At 34.9% G+C, this 23,781-nt stretch overlaps 1 protein-coding gene across 5 annotated transcripts in view; it reads right to left on the bottom strand.

The window, feature by feature from the left end:
• The window catches only part of TUSC3 (tumor suppressor candidate 3), a 203,275-nt gene that overhangs the window by 62,236 nt on the left and 117,258 nt on the right, over positions 1-23,781 (bottom strand). For 4 of the 5 annotated variants that reach the window (XR_012124008.1, XM_036997242.2, XM_036997244.2 and 1 more), the window contains exon 6: positions 17,466-17,555. Coding sequence is in view for 4 of the 5 variants with exons in the window: in XM_036997242.2 (XP_036853137.1) it covers positions 17,466-17,555 (90 nt within the window). In the remaining variant the exon portion in view is untranslated. Of the gene's footprint in view, positions 1-16,552; positions 16,699-17,465; positions 17,556-23,781 lie in introns of those variants that run through there. The other variant, XM_036997255.2, reaches the window with a different exon arrangement.

Genomic DNA, 23,781 nt, shown 5'->3' with positions numbered 1-23,781 from the left:
TAGTTGAGTTTTCTTATAGTTCATGGAACATCTTTAGAGCAATTATTTTGAATTCTGTGTTGGCAATTCCTGTGTTTCCATTTCTTTGGGGCCAGTTACTGGAGGTTTACTTTGGTAGAGTCATGTTTTCCTGATTTTTTGTGATCCTTGTAGACTTGCATAGGTATCTAAGCATTTTAAGAAGCAGTGCCCTCTTCTAGATGTTATGGACTGACTTTGGTAAAGAAAGGCTTTCACCTATGGACTTGGGCACAATGGGTCTAAGTAGTCCAGGCCATCAAGTGTGGGGCTTATGTTGGTACCAGGTCAGGGGGTGTGATGTCTCTTTAGCTTAGGCCATTGAGCATGGTGGTGGGGGCTGGTAGAGGGTCTAGGTTTTCATCTTGTATTGCAGAGCCCTAAACTGGCTGTCAATATGACTCCCAGGCTCCAGAGGGACTCAGGCAACCAGTGTCTTAGAATTGTGCAGCCACAGGAGCCTGGGATGGATGTTAGTATGGTTCTCAGGCTCCAGTGGGGACAAGAGAGAATTCAGATGGCTAGCATCAGCAAATGCAAACTCCTATGGGGTGAAAGCCAGGAAAATGTGCAGGAGGTCCACGGTGGCTGTGCTATTGGCTTTCTCAGTAGTTTTAACATTTGCTAAGTTTGTCCTCAGGGCAGGTTGGTGTGAAAACCAATCTCTCCCACTGGGTGTCTGCTAAGAATAGCTCCTGTTTTTATTCCTTGATCCTAGCTTGCTCTGTATATCTTTGCTTTGTTGTTCTGGGTGGGGAGAAGTTGAAGTACTGTTGCACAGTGCCCCAAGAGACTGAAGAAGCTGTTCATTCACCCTGGTATTCCTTTGTAGGTGAGGGAATTGATTTCTTTGTAACTGCAAGTGCCTTCTAGATGCTTAATAGTGCTGGCATGGGGGATGGGATAATAAATGCAAAATGAAGTTGCCTTTGTTCTTGTGTCATTTTTCCCACGTTTTTTCTTTCTTTGTTGCTAAAACCACTTGAAGTGTATTCTGTAAATAGATCTCTCAGAGATGTTTTAATTGTGGACAGCTGTCTAACCACTGATCTTTGCTGAAGGGAAAGGGGAGTCTGGGTTCCCCTATATCATAACTTTTTTGCAATTAGCATTTTTAAAAGTCACTAATTATCTCAAGTAATTAAAATAATTATCCCTATTAATGCTATATATTCTAATAGATTTTGATTACTGATAGATGAACACTTAAAAAATCTGGGTTTTCCATAGTTTTACTAGCATTTATGAAATAGTAATAGAGGCATCATGAAGGTTTAAAAGTTTCTAGAATCATGGCAAATGAAAGAAGTGTTAGGAGAAAATTGAGAAAAAAAAAAAGTTCTCTAAAATGAGAACGCCCTTAGTCATTTCTTAATAATTAGTAATAAACTCTAAATTACAACTCACTGAAGAGTTATTATAGTTAAATGATAGCTAATTATTTACAGTGTATTTTAATAAACCTGTTAATTATTTAAACTTGTTGAAGATGATTCATGCTTCCAGAACTTAATCTATTAACCAATATGCAAACTGGAGAAAAATAATGGTTTCTAACTTATCAAAAGTTAAAATACAAGCAACACAAGAATATCATGAACACATATCACAATGAAAGGTATGAAAACACTTCACATAAAAATGAGGGGATGGTACACAGGAAATATCTTAAGTACTTCTCAAAATATACTGTTAGGTACTATAATTAACCTAATTGAAAATACTATTTTTGAGATATAATAGTTTCAAACAATTTAGGTGCCACAGAGATTACCACAATAATCAGACATTTCTTCATGTATGAGGCTTGAGATAGTTCGTATGAACTCAACAGTTGCAGGATCCTTAAGAACTATAGAAAGCAGTATTGTGCTCGCTGTATGTGCAATTTTATACATTTTTAGACACTCCTAAGTTTTTTAAAAAGTATGTGGCATTTTTGGCATCATATAATTCTGTATGTATGAGAAGGAATTGGAGGCATTAGTTTGCATATCCAATCAAATTTAACTAGACAGATATGGCCTCAAAGAAAGAGTACAGTAGTGTGATACAATTTCATATAATAGAAAGGAATTCTTGAAGATTCATAGTTTACATTTTTAAGTTGAAATTCTGAATTAAAGATTTAATAAGTATATACACTGCAAGTCAAATTTCGGACAAAACAGGTGGTGAGTGATTACTTATTTCACAATGTTCCCTTCATTGTAAAAAAGAAAATTACTGTTTTCATTCTTTTAGTGAAAGAAAACTAATGTTACCTAACTTTCAGAGCTTTTGACAGGTTCTTGCAAGATTTGATGTAGGACACAATAATTTTATTTCTTGGCAGAAATAAATGTTGCTTTTCATAGTAATTGCTTCTTTGGGAGAGAATTAAAGCATTTTTGCATTATTAATACAGCAGCTCTGCTAGTACATCTATTATAAAATTCATTTTAGGAATGAGACTTAAAACAGCATTTTTTAAAGTTATGTTCAGGGGTAAAATAAAAGATTGTATGTTACAGGAGAAGGAAGCAATATTTTAAAATTGTTTTAAACATTTTATAGCATTATTCTATATTTCAATACATGGTTTGAGATAAGTTCAAATTAAATACCTTTTCAGTTAGGCCAAATCTTTCAAACAAATTAAACTTAAGGACATGTAAAGAATGAGCAATTAGAACCTGTATAGGTAAGTGATTAAACATACTATAGATACAGTATAGAGCTAGAAATAATTTCATTAAATAATTATCTCTTCATTGTATGTAGTCAGCAACTAGAATAAAATTTGTTTGAAGCGCTTACTTTCTCAGATTAACCTAAAAACAGGCAAGTCAAAAATACAACAAAATCTCTGGCATTTTATAAATAGCTAGGGGAACACAGGCAGCATTATCAGCCTAAGTATAGAAGAAAATGTACACAATCCATTAGGTTCGGTCATTTCCAAAACCAGGTGCATAGTTTCTGGCTTGCTCATTCATTCAAGTGTGTATATATATATATATAGTCTTATAAAGACTATAAAGATGAGTAATATTCTGGTTCTGTGGTCAAGATATTTTCATTTTAGTAGTAGACAAGATTATGCAAAAAAGATGTAAGACTGAAAGGAATTGATAGATCAATAACTACCGGCCCTGGTAGAAATATTCCTCTAAGGGCATGAAGAAATGACTTCATCAACAAAGAGACACTCATACTAGGAGGAAGAGAATTTCTGAAGTATAGAGAAAGGATGAATGTCAATCCAAGACTGTGACACTTAACAATAAAATAAAATGTATTGTGTGTTCACTGTAAACCAGAATTAATAGAAAATAAAGTACATTTGACCCATTTTTCTATCTTCGTCCTATTCTAACACAGGCTTTAGCTTATTTTTAGTATTTAGCTAATATGACACCGAAGTTTAATAATATTTAGGGTGAGGGATGAAATGAGAGAGACAGAAATAGAGGGAAAGGCAGAGAAAGAAATCTATTATTATTTTCAAATATTCAACATGACTCATCCAAAATGATGGGAAATCTCTCCAGTGCATATTAATTGTTTTTTCCCTTTAGAACTGTTAATTATTCTGAACTTTTAGAAGTCATTTATAAACTAAAGCATGATTTGGTCTACAGTATAATTTTTTAATGTGTTAGGATAGATACAGTATATTTCAGTTATTTGTTATATGGTGTTTAAAACTTAATGGAACAAAGTTTCTATATATATAAACACTGAGACATATCTTAATGTAACCTAATACTTAAATCTTACAAATTTTCTTATAGATCCTAATCTTTTAATCTAAAAGTGATGAGGATAATATGAATATTGAAATAAGAATTTTTAATGCTAATTGCACACAAGTTTATGAAAAATAATTGTATTTAAATCACTGATTAGCATTTTATAGAATCAAAATATAATAATGCTTGAAAACATGTGCTGAACAAGAAACATTGTGAATTATGAAATTTACAAGGTCTTATTTTGAAGTTGTAGATATACAACTTTGAAATGCTTTTTGAAACCTGGAATGTATATGCTTATTATCAATTAGGTTTACCAAAACTGACTCAATTGTATTGATAGGATGAGAATAATTTTCTTGGTTTATAGACCACAAGATTCTATTTAGTACATTACTCTTTCCAATGTGCTAATAATTTTCCAAAATTGGAGGAAATTTAAACAATATGAGCCAGTTAGGAATTAATTCATCCTTTTCTCTGTGGGAAGATCATTTCTTCTCTTTCCATTTTCTCCTCCGAAATCCCATTTATTCTCGATTCTCAAAGAGAACATTTAACTGTCATTAGACTAAGTTTCACATATTAAAAACACATTCTCATTTTGTAATTCTATAATCCAGCTGTGTATATGCTTTCTAGGTTTTCATTACAAGGTACAAACAAACCTTAGGAGGAAAAACCACCCTATCAAAACATATACTTAACATTTTTGGAAGGCTGAAAATATAATGAGTTCCTGTTTGCAAGAAAAATTTATTCATCTCTTCAGCTATTCTTTATTTAATATCTATCATGTGTGAAATGACAGAAGATAAGGAAATTAACAGGAGATACGGAAACAAATCACATGTCTTTCTTAATTAACTGCCAGATTATAGGTAGAGACAGTTGAAAGGAAGTACAGGAGCAGTTTGGATTGGTTCCATTTATCTCTGTTTAGGATCAAGGGTGCATATTGTGACGATGGAGTCAAAACCAGGTGGAGAAAGGCATAAAGCTGCAATAACAAATGCTGGAGATAAAAGGCAAGCAGATTTACCAAAGGCCAGGTAGACATGAAAAAAATAAAAATCAAAAGGAATAAAAAAATATAAGGCAAAGGTATAAGATGCAGGATCATAGCAACAAAGTGACCACAGTACTGAGGCAAAATTCTAAACAATTCTGGTCTCCAGTTCCATGCAATGCAATCGTAAGTGAAGCTTTAATGACTGAGACTTTGAGCAAACCCATCTTTCCAGCCACTATTTATGAGCTTTTTGATATATTTGTATCATTAGGGCTTAGTACTTTGCACTTAATGGGCTCTCAGCAAACATGTATTAGATGGAAGAATTAGTAAGTGAAAGAGCAGAATTGCAATTTCGAACTGTACCGTAAATATTCTATATCTCTTCAGTATATCAATTATTACTGTCTGATCTTTTTTTAAAAAAAATTTTCATTGTATGATTACATTCTTTTTGCTGGTGCTGTGAACATTACAAATAAAATTACTGAATGTCCTTGAAAATATTTCTATTAAAAATAATTACACAGTTTAAATAAGCCTATACAATTCCAAATTATGACTAAGATATGTCGATCAAAGAGCTAGCATATATAAATCCCTGAGGCATTGGAGAAAGTACTAGATTACTGTACTGTGGCTGCCCGGAATGCAGAAAAGTGTTTCACCAATGATCAATTCTAGATAAGGCAGCATGCCCACTATTTTTTTTTAAATTGAAGTATCATTGATACATAATCCTATGATGGTTTCAAATACACAACACAGTGGTTCAGTATTCAGCCATATTATCAAGTCCTTACACCCTGATGCAGTCACTGTCTATCAATGTAGCAAGACATTATAGAGTCATTAAGTGTATTCTCCATACTGTACTACCATCCGCATGACTGATCTATATTGTGATTATGAATTATTGTGCCCCTTAATCCCCTGCCCTTTGGTAACCGCTAGTTTCTTCTGGGTGTCTGAGTCTACTGCTGTTCTGTTCCTTCTGTTTTGCTTTCTTTTTATATTCCACAAATAAGTGAAATCATTTGGTACTTGTCTTTCTCCGCCTGGCTTATTTCACTGAGCATAATACCCTCTAGATCACCCATGTTGTTGCAAATGGAAGGATTTCTTTTCTTTTTATGGCTAACATTCCATTGTGTATATGTACAACCTCTTCTTTATCCATTCATCTATTGATGGACACTTAGGTTGCTTCCCTATCTTGGCTACTGTAAATAGTACAGCAGTAAACAGGGATGCATGTCTTTTCGAGTCAGGGATCTTGTTTTTTTCGGAAAAATTCCTAGGAGTGGAATTGCTAGGTCAAATGGTATTTTTACTTTTAGTTTTTGAGGAAGTTCCATATTGCTTTCCACAATGGTTGCACCGATTTACATCGCCACCAACAGCGAAGGAGGGCTCCCCTTTCTCCACATCCTCACCAGCATTTGTTATTCTCTTTCAGATAGTGGCCATCCTAACTGGTGGGAAGTGATATCTTGTTGTGGTTTTAATTTGCATTTTCCTGATGATTAGCAATGTGAAGCATTTTTTCATGTGCCTATTGGCCATTTGCATTTCTTCTTTGAAGAGGTATCTGTTTAGGTCCTCTGCCCATTTTTTAATTGGGTTATTTGTTTTTTGGGTATTGAGGAATATGAGTTCTTTATATATTTTGGATGATAACCTCTTATCAAATAAATCATTTATGAATATATTCTCCCATACTGTAAGATACCTTTTGTTCAAGCAGCATGACCTTTTGCATGTGCACCTAAAACATAGCTCTTACCTTTATTCACAACTGAAGTATGATGCAATGAAAAATTTTGGATTATATATGGTAAACCCATAGCAGCAACTATAAAAACTCAGGGAGCAGCTAAAAGTCAAATCTTGAAAAAAAAGAGCAAAATATTTATCTATGTTGGTAGTTATCACCTAAGTACAAGCTTTATTTCACTAAATACATTTCGTTCTAGATGACTGTTTTTTTTAACAACAGAAAATGTTTTTATGTCCTGTGTAACCATACAGTTGCATAGTTTCCCTTCAGCTACACAGTAATGACTGTTTTCATGATGACTTCGTGCTGTTAAGTGGCCCATTAGTGCTTGACTTGCGCCACTACATAGCATCTTAATAGTGACAAACAAACTTGCAAACCAGCGCATCATACTGCCTGCACTGCTCATTGTCTTGCATTTTTTGTATTCATTATATTTAAGTTCAATGCAGTGAAACTCACTCTGATAACGTTTTTAGATCCTTGTTGACATGTTTTACCCTACAATTAATATATGAAAATGTGAACAGTCACCACAAATTACAAATGTTTACTTAAAAAAGAAAACAAAACAAAAAGCTGAATGAAGACCCAACAATATACCCCAAGTTCTTTTATTAAACTTGTCTGACCCAATTGGCTTGGTCCAGCAATAAAATCATAGAATCCAAAAGGGAAGGAGCTTTAGAGATCAACCAGTGCTAAGCTTCACCGACCCAATACAAAACTTTCTTCATTACCATCCCCGACAAGCCTCAGTTTTCTATGATCTGACAGGAAAGCCACCAAAATCCTTTTTTTTTGACTCATTTTAGGTAAACAGGCAGCTCCTTGTCTGTTTGTAAAGTATTGTGATTATCCATTACCAAACCAGGCCTCATGAAGAAAGGCTATTAAGATACTAAGAGACAGGCAGCAAATCATGGTAGTAGAGGTATGCTTGGTGCCTTGTGAGCCTCTGCAGAAAACCCCCTTAAAGAGGAGGTCCAGTGAATTGTGTAGGGGAGGATATCCTTGGCCTGAGTTTAAACTTATACATTCTTTCCCAGATTTTGTCACTTCTTACACTGCGGCCCAGTCGTGAGCTCACCCAAACAGCATCTTATCCAATCATGAAGCTCTTTAGCTCCTTCCACGTAACTCCCCTGAAAAATCTAAATGTTCCCTCATTGGAGAGTCTGTGACCCAGTTACCAGGCATGTCGCAGGTAAAGTGAACAGTGCAAAGCAACCAAAGACCATGTGTTTTGACTCAGTAGTGATGACATATATATGTTTATATACATATACAGGATAATCATTGATCACTGATATACACACATGTACTCTCTAAGCAAATAATTAAGTTCAACGCAGTACTGGCATATATACTTTGTACTTCGAAAGTTTCTTTGTGAAAAGACAGTGGTATCAATAAATGGACCACTGCAGAAAAAAAAAAATAGAGGACACTGCAGGAATGGAAGCAGCGAAATAAAGCATGTATTTTTGTGGAAAAGAACAATACAAGTAGGCTAACACTGAGTTTCTTTGCAAAGTAGTAGAGTTATGTGAAAAAGACAATTATGACAGGTAGGAAATGGAGAGTCACTTAGAATACACAACTAGTAAGGCAGGTCTGTGCATATTAGTATTACAACTATTATCAAGGAACGCTTTAGGAATATTCATCTAATAGCCTAAACATTTATCTTTGAAGTCTAGTGTCTAGCACGTATTTAGTAAGAAATATGTGGCACCTACTGTTTCAGCATTATCAGCATAAACTTGTTTGAAACATATTCCAGTAAATTTTATGTGAAGCGATTAGGACCTCATGATTTAGCAAAGTAGTGAGTGGTTAAAATGGTAAGAAATTAGAGATTACAGTGAAAGTGAAGGGTGGAAAAATGATACCTTAAAATATGTCACTTTGCGATTATTTTGAGCTGAAGGCAGTTGAGAAAAGCTTTCTGCTCTCCCCCATCTGTCTAAAAGCAGGACATAAATTTTCAAAGGTGTGCCCTCTTTGAAAAGCACAAAGGTTAATAATCCCTGGAGACAAGTTTAGACCCTTGTTATGGAAAAGACACCTGCTGATTTACATCTGCTTAATAAACCTTTCTTTTGCTTACCTCTCTTTTCCTGGTCACCTCCACACAGCTGGCCTCCCTTCAACAATTTTCTGTCTTTAGCAGAAGATGGTATTTAAGCTTGAGTTCTAAGCCACCTGTGAGTGTTAGTCATTTTCCTTGAGTATATCCCATGTATACATGAAATACACATCTTAATCCACTTCTGTTTTTCTCTTGTACTTCTGTCTTTTCTTGAAAGGGTCCCAGCCAAAATACCAAAGCATAGAGGAAAACTACTACTCTTGTTTTCCTACATAAGTTGTAACATTTCATAATAATGCTTGTAAATTTTTCATGTATTTTAACAAACCATGAACAGTAATAAAAAGCAATGTCTAATATGTTTTTTAGTTGATGAAATTTCTTTTTGATTAACATTAAGAGGCAGAAATGAAAAGTTATGATATTTCTTAAATTTATAATTTTAAGTATAATTAACAAAATAGTAATCAAATCTTTGTGTCAGGCCTTTCTCTACATAAGGAGTGTATCAGTGATAAAAACAGATAAAAAGCAATGCTGTCAGGCACTTACATCACATTTTGATCATGGCAAAAGACAAACAGTAACATAAAATAAGTAATTTATATAGCATGTTATAAGAAGATGAAATACTACAGTGGAAAAAAACAGGAAAGAGAAAGTATGGGTATGGGGAAGAAGATAAGAGGAAAGGGATGCACTTTTAAAGAGGGTAGGAAGACTAGAAGGTAGGGGAACTCTTAATTGCTTGATAATTATTTCCAATTATTTTTATTTAAAATAATTTAATTTTGAGTATTGAAGTTACTCAAATTATTTCTCTAAGCACAGCTGACCCTTGAACAACACAAGGGTTAAGGACACAGACCACCCACTCCCCCAGTCAAAATCTGCATATAAATTTAAATATTATTTTAAAAATTGAACTGCATACAATAAAATGCACAAGCCTTAGTGTACCGTGATGAATTTTGACATGTGCATGTACTCATGACACTCTAGCCCAGATAAGATATCAAACATTCTGATTTTCCTTTTACCTCATTCACCTATCCTCTAACACCCATCTTATTCCATTTGGCATAATACCCCCCTAGGTCCATGCATGTTGTCATAAATGGCAATATTTCTTTTTTATGGGTGAGTAATATTCTATGTGTATATGCACCACATCTGCCTTCTCCACTCATCCACTGATGGACACTTAAGTTCCTTCCATAGTTTGGTTGCTGTAAAAAGTGCTGTGATACTCCTAGGGGTGCATATATCTTTTCAGGTTAATGGTTTTGTTTTCCTTGGGTAATTTCCAGCAAGTGTAATTAATTGCTGGGTCATACAGTATTTCTATTTTTAGTTTGAGAATTGTCCATACTGCTTTCCATAGTGGCTGCACCAATTTATAATCACACCAGCACTGCAAAAGGGTTCCCTTTTCTCCACATCTTCGCCAACACTTATTTTTAATATTGTTGATCAGCCATCCTGACTTGGTGTGAAGTGATGTCTCATTGCCATATTGACTTAAATTTCCCTGATGATCAGTTATGTGGAGCATGTTTTCATGTATCTGTGGGACATCATTAAGTTTGAAAAATGTTCAGGTCCTCTGTCCATTTTTTAATCAGATTATTTGTTTTTTGTGTTGAGTTGTGTGAATTCTTTATGTATTTTGGATATTAGCCCCTTTTCAGACATAAATTTGCAATTACATTGACCTATACAGCAGGTTACCTTTTTGTTTTTCTGGTTGTTTCTTTTGATGTGCAGCTTTCTAGTTTGATGTAGTCCCACTTGTTTGTTTTTGCTTTTGGTTCCCTTGACTGGGGAGATGTATCCGAAAAAAATTACTAATGCTGATGTTCAAGAGTTTATTGCCTATATATTCTTCTCTGAGTTTTATGGTTTCTAGTCTTGTATTTAGGTGTTTAATATATTTTGAGTATTTTTGTGTATGTTGTAAGACAGAGGTCATTTCATTCTTTTGAATGTAGCTGTCCAGTTTTCCCAACACCGTTAATTGAAGAGACTGTCTTTTCCTCAGTGTATATTCTTGCCTTTTGTTATATGTTACTTATTATTATAGCTGTAGGTTTTCTGCTCAGCTCTCTATTCTGTTCTGTTGATCTGTGTGTCTCTTTTGGTACCACTTTTTTGAGTACTATAGTTCTGTAATATAGTTTGAAATCAGAAAGTGTGATACCTGCAGCTTTGTTCCTCTTTCTTAGTATTGCTTGTGCTATTTCGGATTTTTTGTGGTTCCATGCAAATTGTAGTATTATTGCTCTAGTTTAGTGAAAAATGCCACTGGGATTTTCATAGAGATTGCATTTAATCTGTAGATTTCTTTGGTCAAAATGGCCATTTTGACAGTTTTAATTCTTCCTATCCATGAGCATAGAATAATTTTCTATTTGTGTCATCTTCAATTTCCTTCATCAATGCCTTACAGTTTTCATAGTACAGGTCTTTCACCTCATTGGTCAAATTTATTCCTAGGTTTATACTTTTTGACACAATTGTAAATGGAATTGTTTTCCTAATTCCTCTTTCTGTTAGTTCACTATTAATATTGAGAGGTGCAACAGATTTCTGTGCACAGATTTTATATCCTGGAACTTTACTCAATTCAATTCATTTATTCTAGTAATTTTTTGGTGGAGTCTTTAGGTCTTCTAAATACAGTATCTTGCCATCTGCAAATATTGGCAATTTTACTTCTTCCTTACCTTTTTATGCCTTTTCTTTCTTTTTCCTCTGGCTATGACTAGGGCTTCAAATACTCTGTTGGATAAAGGTGGTGATAGTAGGCATCCTTGTCTTGCTCCTGATGTCAGAGCTGAAAGGTTTTCACCACCGAGTATGTTAGCTGTGGGTTTGCAATATAAGGCCTTTCTTATGTTGAGCTAAGTTCCCTCTTTACCTACTTTGCTGGGAGTTTTCATCATGAATGGACAATGAATTTTTCAGCCCCTGTAAAAATGACCATGTGGTTTAAATCAATAAAGATCTTGAGTATCAAAAAAAAGTGACCACGTGGTTTTTACCCTTCCTTTTGTTAGCGTGGTGTATATTACATCAATTTGCAGATTTTAAACCATCTTCACATCCCTGGAATAAAGCCCACTTCATCATGGTGAATGATCCTTTTACTGTATTTTTTAATTTGGTTTGCTAATATTTTGTTGAGGGTTTTTCGTATGTGTTCCTCAGTGATGCTGGTCTATAATGTTTGTTTTTGTAATGCCTTTTGTGTTGGTATCAAGGAGATGTCAGATTTGTAGAGTGATTTTGGAACTCTTCTTTGCTCTTCAATTTTTTTGGAATAGTTTGAGAAGGACAGGTATTAACTCTTTTTTACATGTTTAGTAGAATTCTCCTGTGAAGCCATCTGGTCCTAGATTTTTGTTCGCTGAGATTTTTTTATTACTGCTTAAGATTTTGTTACTAGTAATTGGGTCTGTCAGATTTTCTACTTCTTGGTTCAGTATTGTGAGACTATGTTTCTAGGAATTTATTCATTTCATCTAGCTTGTCCAATTTATTGGCATATAAATTTTCATAGTAATCTAAGAATTTGCTCCATTTCTGTGGTGTCAGCTGTAACTTCTCTTTCATTTCTGAATTTATTAATTTTCATCCTCTTTTAGTCTTGATTTTACTCTAGCTAAAGGCTTATCAGTTTTGTTTGTATTTTCAAAGAACCAGTTCTTAGTTTCATTGATCCTTCATATTGTTTTATAGTCTCTATTTATTTTTGCTCTGATCTTCATTATTTCCTCTCTTCTACTAGGTGTGAGCTTTGTTCTTTGTTTTCAAGTTTTTTTAGGTATACTATTCATTTGAGACTTTTGTTTCTTGAGGTAGTTTTGTAACACTATAATCTTCCCCTTTAGACCTGCTTTTGTTGTATGCCAATGATTTTTTGTATTGTTTCTATTTTCATTCTGCAAGTAATTTTCTATTTCCTTCTCAATTTTTGATCCACTGTTTAGTAGCATGCTGTTTAGCTTCCACATGTGTGTGTTTTTCCAGTTTTTTGCATATAACTGATTTCTAGTTTCATACTGTTGAAGGAAAAGATGCTTGCTATCATTTCAGTCTTCCTAAGGTTATTAAGACCTGTTTTGTGGCCTAAGTGATCTATCCTAGAGAATGTCCATGTGCATTTGAAAAGAATGTGTACTGTGCTGATTTTCAGTGTAATGTTCTATATCTATCTGTCAAGCCATTTGGTGTAATGTTTCATTTAAAGCCAGTTTCCTTTTTGATTTTCTGTCTGGGTGATCCATCCATTGGTGTAAGTGCGGTGTTCAAGTCCCCTACAATTATTATATTACTGCTGATTTATCTCTTCATGTCTATTAATGTTTGCTCTATGTATTTAGGTGCTTCTATGTTGACTGCACAGATATTTACAATTGTTTTATCTTCTTTTGGACTAAGCCCTTAAATATACAATGTCCTTCTTTATATCGTATAAGAATCTTTGTTTTAAAGTCTATTTTGTTTGATTAAGTACCAATACTCCAGCTTTTTTTCATTTCTGTTTGCATGGAGTATTTTTTTCTATTCCTTCAATTTCAGTCTGTTTGTGTCTTTAGGTCTAAACTGGATTTCTTACAGGCAGCATATAGATGGACCCTTTTTTTGTCCGTTAAGTCACCCTGTCTTCTGATTAGAGCATTTAGTCCATTTCCATTTAAAGTAATTGTTGATGGGTGTGTACTTATCATCATTTTTTAAATGTCTTCTGGTTGTCATTTGTTATTCTTCTCCAGTCCTCCTTCTCTTGATTGCCTTGTATGTGATGACTTTTATTAGTGCTATATTTGGATTCCTTTCTCTCTACTTTTTATTTTTTATCTATTATAGCCTTTTGGTTCATGGTTACCAGGCAGTTCATATATGACATATATAGCAGTCTATGTGAAGTTGTTAGTCACTTAAGTTTGAACAGCACCACAATCTTAACTGCCCCTGCTCATTTTATGTCTATGATGCCTTCTGAACACCTTCTACTCAGTGATTCCCTTAATTGTAAGCAGATGATTTTACTACTTTTGTCTTCCAGCCTTCATACTAGCTTAAGTGATTGGTCTACCTTTGATACCTGTTCTTTTGCCATAATTTTCTTGCTTCTAGGTATGGTCTTTTCCTCTTACATTCCCTTGAATATTTCTTCTAAGACTGGGGTAGTGGTGATGAACTCTTTTAACCTCTATTTATCTGAGAAGCTCTTTCTCTCTCCTTAAATTCTGAAGAATAACCTTGTTAGGTAGAGGATTGTTCGTTTTTGTTCTTTCCTTTTTAACACTGAATGTATCACACATCACTCCCTTCTGGCCTGTAGAAAAAAAACTTGTTGCTTTTCTCTATTTTTAAGATTCTTTTTGATATTTGACATTTTAATTATGAGTCTTGGTGTGGACCTCCCTGAGTTTATTTTGGACTCGCTGTGCTTCCTGGACTCAGATATCTGTTTCCTTCCCTCAGCTGGGGAAGTTTTCAGCTATTGTTCCTTCAAATATGTTCTCCACCCCTTTCTCTTTCTCATCTTTCTGAGACTCCTATATTGTGAATGTTAGAACATTCTATGTTGTCCCAGAGTTCCCTTAACCTGTTCTCATTTCTTTTTATAATTTTTTACTTTCTGCTGCTCAACTTGAGTACTTTCCATTACTATGTCTTCCAAATCACTGATCCATTCTACTCCTCCAATGTGCTGTTGATTGATTCCCTCTAGTGTATTTTTCACTTGGTTTATTGTATTCTTTATCTCTGATTGGTTTTTATATTTTCTGTCTCTGTGAAAGTTCTTACTGAATTGATCCACTGTTTTCTCAAATCTGTTGAGCATCTTATAACCATTTATCTCTTTGTCAGGTAGTTTGCTAAACTCTGTTCTATTTAGTTGTTTACCTGATGTTTTGTCATATTCTTTTGTTTCAAGCATATTACTGTATCTCCTCATTTTTTTTGACTCTGTGTGTTTGTTTCTATAGGTTGGACAAAAGCACTACCTCTCCCATTCTTTAAGGGTGGCCTTGTGTAAGAATGTACCATTGGTAGACTGTGTGTCTGGTGGTTACAGCTGGCTGGCTGGAGGCCAGCTGGGCATGGACTGGGGTGTCTCAGTCCAGGGATCCCAGGGTATGGGCCAGGGGTTTCCTGTGTGGTTGCCAGTCAGGGCTGCCCTGGCAGGGCAGCCAGTGTTGAAGAGTTCCAAGTCCAGGGAGCTCCCAGGTGGGCAAACAGCTGGACCCTCTCTGACAGGGCATCTGTGAGCAGAGAGGTATGACCTGGGGTCTCCTGGGTAGGCACCAGGCAGGGCCATGCTGATGGGGTGGTTGGTGGTGGATGTAGGCATTCTGTGGTTTCCTGGGAGGCACTAGGCTGAGGCCAGGCAAATGCAGCAGCCAGGGATAGAAGGGGCAGTGGTAGGTGAATCTGCATGATCACTGGGCTAGAACTACCTTGGTGGTACAGCTGGTGATAGGCATGTTTGGGTGTAGGCAGGGGCTGGGAGGTCACCTCCTTCATGCCTGGAGCTGGTGTGTTCACCTTGCTCTATGTGAGTGGGGACTGTGAACAGTGTCACTCGTGCTGCTCCTGACCACCCTAGGAGGGCCTAGTGGAGGGGCACGGAAACAGTGGTCACCATGCTCCCCCTCATGCTAGCAGTGTCCAGGGAGAAGTAAACAATAGTCCCTACTCTGCCCTCATTTGCACCAGCCTGTTGGGAGAGATATAAACAATGGTGCTCGCCAGCACCTCCAGTCCTGGAAAGAGTCTCAACAGTTCCCTTGCTGTTGGCAGTCAGATTTAATTAAACCCTCCAACTGGTGTTTTTATTGTGGCCCAGGACAAGCCAGTATGTATTCTTATCACTTGGTGATATCCATTCCTATTGCAGGGCTGTGCTGAGGGTGGTGTTCCCTCTGTTACTGTGTCTCTGTCTTTCCTGCCATTATTTATGGGTTTTTTTTCTTAATCTCTCACTGTGCAAAAGCATTCACTCAGGCCTCCATCCCGTCTTTGGGATGAACTGCTCTATGTGCAGGTGTAGATTGGGTGTGTATGTTGGAGGAGGTGGGCTCAGGTTCTTTCTTTCTTTCTACAGTACCATCTTGGTTAGACTAGCCTCCTCCATGTAACTTTTGACTCCCCCAAAACTTAACTACTAATAGTCTCTTGACCAGAAGCCTTGTGAATAACACAGTCAATTAAGATATATTTGTATGTGATATGTATAATATACTGTATTCTTACAGTAATTTAAGTTGGAGAAAAGAAAATGGCTTTTGAAATGTTGCAAATCTCCAAAAATGTTTCCAATATATTTATTGAAAAAATTGAAGTATAGACCTGTATGGTTCAAGTCTGTGTTGTTCAAAGGTCAAATGTAGTGACAGATTTCAGAGATACACATACATAGCAAATGATGTCTAAAGTACTATGGCGACTGATTGTCCGAAGAGTGTAACTTTGACTCTGTTTCCTGTCATCTATAGGAGAAATCTTAAAATGCTGATAAAAATACTAGATAAAATTGATTATTATGTAGTATCAATGACTTACTCTGATAGTATCTTGAATACTTTACAGCTCATCATTTTAACCCTCAAAAACCTGAGTGGGCAGGGCAGGCAGGGTACATGCTATGAATAAGGGGAATTATATTCTGTATTACAGTTCCAAAAAGAAGTTCAAAGAAAGTCACACTGTAAGAAGAAATAAGTAACTCGGGTTTCTTTAATGTTAAAGATACCTGAAGCACTGTAAAACAATGAAGAATAAATCTCAGAAGTATACATTATACATTTATATTTATAGAGAATTTATAACATTATTTTTCAAAGGATAATTTTATTATATCCAGAACCACAATTTTTGAAATTAAGAATTCATTATTATTCTAGGAGAGACTGTAGTCTATTATGATTATGATTTTTAAAGAAGACCTTATCTTTCAGGGATACCTACTCAAGTATTTATGCATGAAATGAAATTATCTTGGGCACATATTTCCAAAGAATCCAGCAGCAGGTAAAAATGACTGGCAGACAGAAGAGATAAAAGAAAACTGGTTATGAATTTACAATTGGTTTAAGTTTGGTGAGGGTCACACAAAGGGTATCATTACATTAGTTCCTCAAAATCTGTATATTTTCCAGGAGAAAGAGAAGAATGTCATATTTTCAAATAGTTTTTAATCTTCACCAACCTCATACTAAGCCTCAGAGATAGCATTTTGCAAAGTTGATCTATTATAGGATTTATTTCCCACCCACCAAGAGGAAAGGGAAGGCAAGAAACTGAGTTGTGTACATTCAGAAGCAGTTCTCATGCTACTGATTTAACTGCACATTAGTTTCACTTCTATTTTCGGGGCAAACAGTGCCCAGCATTCTAATAAAATGACTGCTGGGTTCTTAATGATGTTTTAATTAATCTCTTCTGAATTAAATTAAATTACCATTGATGAGACACTAGCTACAAAACTGATTCTATTTCCTCCTATGGCCTTACATACTATTGCCATAACAGTATAAAAGTTGAAAAAATAATTCATGCATGTGTATGTGATGTGGTAGGTACACTGATCTTTTTTTAATCAACACTAAACCATACCTCATCTTAAAAAAAACCAACATATTGTACATGTGCATGTGTGTATGTATATGACAAAGTAAATGAGAAGCAAATATATGTTTAGATTTACAAATAGAATCCTTCCTTTTCTTACTAAACACTAAACAATTTCTGATTCCTATATAAATAGGACTAAAGATCAGAATATTGATGCTTAGAACATGCACTTACCACTTGTCCATTGTGCGGGTTCTTATGAGCATATGGAGGTCCACGGATATGATTCCACATCTGGCCAGAAGTCATAGCAAAGACTATACACTGGAAAACAGGGTACAGTGTTAAAATGTGTAAAGCAAAGAATACCAGAATACTGTATTTTTAAAAATAATGGTCATGACACTACCTTTTAAAAATCATGTATCAGCTCGCCCATTAAAATGAAAGTCAACAATGGTTGGACTGGATTTAAATCTTTAAAACTGGAAGAGGTACCCAAGGAAGTAAATGTAGGCAGAGCTGAGCAAGAGCTGAGCCTCTGGTCACTCCAAATAAGAAATGTAGTAGATGAAAATGAACAAGCAAAGGCAATTAAAAAGGAGCAGTCAGATAAGTGAAGAAAATCACAAGAGTGTGGCCTATTGGAAGGCAAGTGAAGAAAGTGACTCAGGATGAAGAGACAATCGTGTCAATACCGATGAAAGTTCAGTGAGAAGGAGATCTAGAACTAAAAATCAAATTTAGTTTCCTGGAAAATACCTGTGCTCTTGACAAGGGCATTTTCAGTGGAAAAGTGGGGCAAAAGCCCTATGAGAAAAAGAATGAAAGAACACAGACAGCTGTTTCAAGGAGTTTTGCTGGGAGGAGGATCAGGTCACTAGAACATCTGGAAGGGGAAACGGTGTTACATCCCTTTAGGATGAATATTGGGATGTTTGCATTGATAATGAGAATAATTCAGTAATAAAGAGAAAAAACAACAGTGAAAGAGGAGAGAATTATTATCAGAATCACTGAGCAGAAAGAAGGGACAAGATCTAGATAGAATACAAGTGTTAGTCTTAGGTAAGCAGAACAGTTCAAATAATACAGCAGCACAGACGCCAGAGGTCCACACATAGAATGCAGTGGTGGAAGGAGGCCTGTATTTAAATGGGATAAAAACAAATCTTCATTTTCACTCTAAGTAAATATATCTAATTTCCTTCAACTATGAATATGTGATGGGTCACAATAATTTTAGCAGTGTGTGTGATTTTTGTAACTGAGGGAAATAGATATTTTCACACTAACATTTTCAGATTACAACATAGTCAGTACTTCAAAATACCGTTTATACTCCTACTACTTAAAAATTATGGTAGTTATTAGATCCATACAAGGTCTTGTGATTTAATGCATTAAGAAGGAAACAATATTACAAATTTTACTAACATATGAGAAAATGCTCAAATTCTCTTTAAAAAAATGAGATGTTAAAATTAAATAACAAATGGCCATACTATCTAAGGTTTGTTATATAGTTTTAAAAATTCATTTTAATACATATTTATTCAAGATTCCAAGAATTGGTTCAATAAAACAAAATCAAGCTTACACGTGGTATACTCTGCTGAGTCATTTAAAGTATGTATCTACAGTATTATAATTACATGTATTTGCAGTATTTATAATTATTCACATAACTGTGGCTATTTCTTTAAGCATAATTGATTGTTTTTTTGATTTTAACTGAAATGTTCACCATTTCATAACTTTCGTTAATCTGGAAATTTTAACTTTTGCTATTAATATAACTATAATTTTTATATTCGTTTAAAGTAAAATATACAAAAAAGGATGTGATTCATAACGGTACAGCTCAATGAATCTTTATAATGTGAACATAATAGCAGCCCTGAGATCAAGAAATGGAATACTATTAGAAACCTGAGTCGTCATGCCTTGTCCTAACCACTACCAGCACAACCCTCCAAAAGGAGAAAGGACATTTTCTTGAAAATGCTGCATTGTAAGTGTTATGTGCATACTCAGTTTTGGATACAACCAAACACATTTCTCAGGAGATTAGACAAAATTTACATTCCACCTAGGAGTACATGAGAGTTCTGGTTGAGTCGCATCCTTAATGACAACTGGTACTATGCTTGTGTGCATGTGCATGTGTGTGCGTTCATTTTAGCTGTTCTGGCAAAGGTGACGTAGGTCATATTGTACTTTTATTTTGCATTTTTCTGATGAGTAATGAAATCGAATATCCTGTCATATGTTACTGAAACTTGGACATTTTAGTAAAGTACCCAGCAAGTCTTTGCTCCCTTTTAAAAATTCAGCTACCTACCTTTTTGCTTTTGTTTTGTAAAAATTCTTTGTTTCTGGATTCTTTACGTTTATGGATACAAATCCTTTGTTAAATATATGCATGGCATATAATTATTCACAGAACCGGTGGCTTGTCTTCCTTTTCATTGTCTTAATGGTGTGTTCTGGCAACAGTTCTTAACTTTAATGTAGTTCAGTTTACTGTTTCCTCTATTATTGTTTACCTCTTCTTCTGTTGTTTCAAGAAATCCTTGCCCATCTAGAAATCATGAAGATGCATCCTACATTTTCTTCTAAAAGTATTAATGATCACATTTCACATCTACTTTTTCAATTATCTTGAACTGATTACTTTTGCATATCCTGTGAGGTAGAGGAGTTGAAATTCATTTTTTTCCCATTTGGATACCCAGTAGACTTTTCACCATGTATTGCAAAAGTACCTACCCACTGCACTGCAAGGTCACTTTTGTTATAAATCATCATTATAAAATAGGAGTCTATTTCTGGACTGTCAATTCTGCTTCATAGGCCTTTCTGTGAAACAGATACCACAAAGCCCTAATTATTAAATATCTGTAATAAATCTTCTCATCACTGAGTGTGAATTCTCCAGTATTGTTCCTTTCCTTCAGTACTGTTTTTACTATACTCTTTACCCTTTTCATTTTCAGAGAGTTTAGAACCTCTGTCAATTCCATTGAAGAATCTGAGAATTAGTCAGAGGTCAAAATGGGCATCCTTAAACAGCGTCAGTTCTTCTATTCCATGAACACGTTGCATCTGCCATTTATTTAAGTCTTCTTAAAAATGTCTTGTTAGACTGACTAATGAGTATTTTTGATGCTATGATAATGGATGCTTTTTTGAAAAATTCCATTTTCTCTTTCATGATGGTATACAGAATACAATTTTTGCATATTGACTATATTTATCAACCCTTACAGAATTTACTCATCAAGTCTACTTTTTCCTAAAAAAACAACTAAATCATTTGCTAATAAGGTCAGCTTTATTTTTTCCAGCATGGATGTTTCCATTTTTCATTGTGTTTGTTTTGCATTAATCCTCTGTTCAGAGTCTCCAGTACATAGGGAAGAATAGGCATTTTGTGTTATTCTTTACCTTAGGATTTTCAGTAAATCACCAAATACGATATTTATGGCAAGTGTCTTAATCAGATTAAGGAAGTTCCCTTCTGTTTTTTTTTTTCTATTTACTGATGGGCACTAAGTCTAGTAAATGTTTATACGCATGTGTTAATTTGATCATGAGATTTTAATATAGATGATATTCATATAGTATAATGATTTTGATAAATTTTCACATTAAACTATCCTTGCATTACTGAAAAGCTATTATCATTTTTATTATGGTATAATCATTTTTATTTATTGCTGTGATTTCCAGTATTTTGTTTGGAATAATTGTATCTACATCCATGAAAGAGACTAGTCTATCATTTTTCTATTTTTAAAATAGAAATTTTTATTTTAAAATAACTGATTTTAGAATTAAAGTTATTCTTCTGAAAATAGAGAAATGCCTCATTCTCTATTTACTGTTTTTTTAACTAAAGTATCACTGGCATACATCTTACATTGGTTTCAAATGTACAACAAAGTGGTTCAACAATGACCCATATTATCAAATCCTCACCCCTCCAGTGAAGTCACTGTCCATCAACGTAGTAAGATGTTACAGAATCATTAACTGTGTTCATGCTGTACTACCGTCCCTGTGACAAACCTATATTGTGATTGTGAATTAATGTGCCCCTTAATCCCCCTCCCCCCCCACTCTCCCCAACCCCTCCCCCTTGGTGAACCACTAGTCCCTTCTCCGTGTATACGAGTCTACTGCTATTTTGTTCCTTCTGTTTTTGCTTTGTTCTTGTACTCCACAAATAAGTGAAATCATATGGTATTTGTCTTTCTCTGCCTGGCTTATTTCACTGAGCATAGATCCATCCATGTTGTTGCAAATAGGAGGATTTCTTTTCTTTCTATGGCTGAATAATATTCCATGGTGCATATGTATCACATCTTCTTTATCCATTCATCTACTGATGGACACTTAGGGGGCTTTCCTACCTTGGCTATTGCAGATAGTGCGGTGATAAACATGGGGCTGCATACGTCTTTCTGAATCAGGGATTTTGTTTTCCTCATGTAAATTCCTAGGAGTGGAATTACTGGGTCATGCATAAGATTAGTATTAACTCTTTAATGTGTGGAAGAATTAACCACTTTATGTGAAAGTTTTAACACTGGATCCAATTACCCTAATAGAAATTAGAGTATGCTGATTCTCTCTTTATGTTAGTTTGGTTTACTGGTTTAAAGGTGTCCAATTTCTTTAATATTGCAAAGTTTATTAGTAATGTGTAATCACCTTGACCCAATCAAGGAATGTACTGAGTCATAGCTGGGTGATGGCTCTGATAAAGCTCAATCTACCTCTGACTGACCTCAGACACTGAAGGTTTTCAAGTAAGAGTCCCGTAGGTTCTGAATTGTAATTTTTAATTCACGAAACTGCACAATACCCTGTTCTGCTTTTCAGACTTTCTGCCTAGGGCTTTAGCAAACATTCTACATGTGTTTGAGGCTCATGAAGTCCCTGCCAAAGCCCTGCTTACTTTTCTGTTTTATCTTAGTAGACATTTGCAGGAAGTACACTTGAGTTTCCACTGTTGCCCAAATCAACAATTGCTCACAGGGTAAAAGTAGCTGCAGATGATGACTCACTTCCCCCAGGTTTTTTCTTTGCAGGAGTCTAAGCCCCTATAGTTCACACTACCTCTGCAGATCTCCAATGCTCAAACAGATTATTCATTTTAATTTTCCTTTTAAATTATTCTAAACAGAAGCAATGGTCTGCTTCATCTCAATCGAAAGCAAAAGTCAACTTTTGATGTTTACCAGGCATATAAATTTCACACTTTTTTTCTTTTGGTTTTATAATCCTACAATACTAACCTTTGTCAGAGAGATATTTTTGTAATATATAAGGATAGTCAATACCCCATGGAAATATGAATAAAGTTACTCGGAATACAAATGTAACCAACCTTACTAAACTGGAAGCTATCTAATTTGACATTCAGCAACAGATGAATAGTCAACAGACTCACATTCTAGCTGGCTCCTCATCTACCATGTCAGAGTATCTTTAAGTCTCACAATTTCATATTCTGTACTTCTTTAATACCAAAATAGCCAAGAAACTACTGCAGCATAAACTGAAGTGATCAGAAGCTGAAATGAAAGAACCAACACTGAATGCAGATACAACATGGCACAATGAAGTACAATCAACAGTACACTCAGGTGTCTTAGGTCCATATAATATCAGAAGCTATTCTTACTGAACATTCGCTTCAGGCCATAGTCGGAATAAAGACTAATTAATGCTTTGCATTAAGGCAAAAGCTACTCAGGTATTTATTGCAGTTAATAATCAAAGAATACCTTTTACGGTAGTTCCTTTTGGGAAGTATTCTCATTTCCACATGTTTTTTTTACAGTTGTTTAGTACACAGTAGGCTTTCAAACTCTTGTTTAATGGTCAGTAATTGGAATAAATGTGAATAAACATTGAAAAGGTGAATGTACTGAAACATAAATCTTTATTCTAAAACTGATTGAAATGTAAGTAATATAAGTTAAGGTAATAATTCTGGCCATGAGTTACAATGCCATAAATACCAGTGAACATAACAACTGTGTGTTTAAGTTTCCTAAACCTTATTGTATTTATCCATTTAACTTTTACTCATTCAACAAGTATTTTCTACATGACAGTAACAATTCTAAGCACTAGGAATACAAAAAAAGATACAAATCCATACCTCACTGTAGTGAACAATACATCTAGCATTTACATAACAGGCAGGCAATTTAGTAACAGTGAACTGAACACAACCACATGGTATCTTTCTCTCATCTGAGGGTTTCCATACCTCTGGTACTGAACTAGAACTGCACTGGCCATAGGGGGTTTCATAGGAGATTTAACATAAGAGGTTTCATAGGGGAAACCTACTTTCATATTTTATTAGTGAGAAAAAGAAAATAATCATTACATGCTTTCAACTCTTGGGTTTATATTTGTAATATAATAGACATATTATGCAGTTCACAAAGCTCTGAATGCAAAAATTTTTGTTTTCTTCCATAAAACAATGTAAATAAACCTCCAGTTTTAAAATGTTTTAACTAGC

This window comes from Manis javanica, chromosome 12 (genome assembly GCF_040802235.1).
Source record: "Manis javanica isolate MJ-LG chromosome 12, MJ_LKY, whole genome shotgun sequence".
NCBI classification, from domain to species: Eukaryota; Metazoa; Chordata; class Mammalia; order Pholidota; family Manidae; genus Manis; species Manis javanica.
The sequence above is the reverse complement of the archived record's forward strand: the minus strand, read 5'-3'. Positions and strand labels throughout refer to the sequence as shown.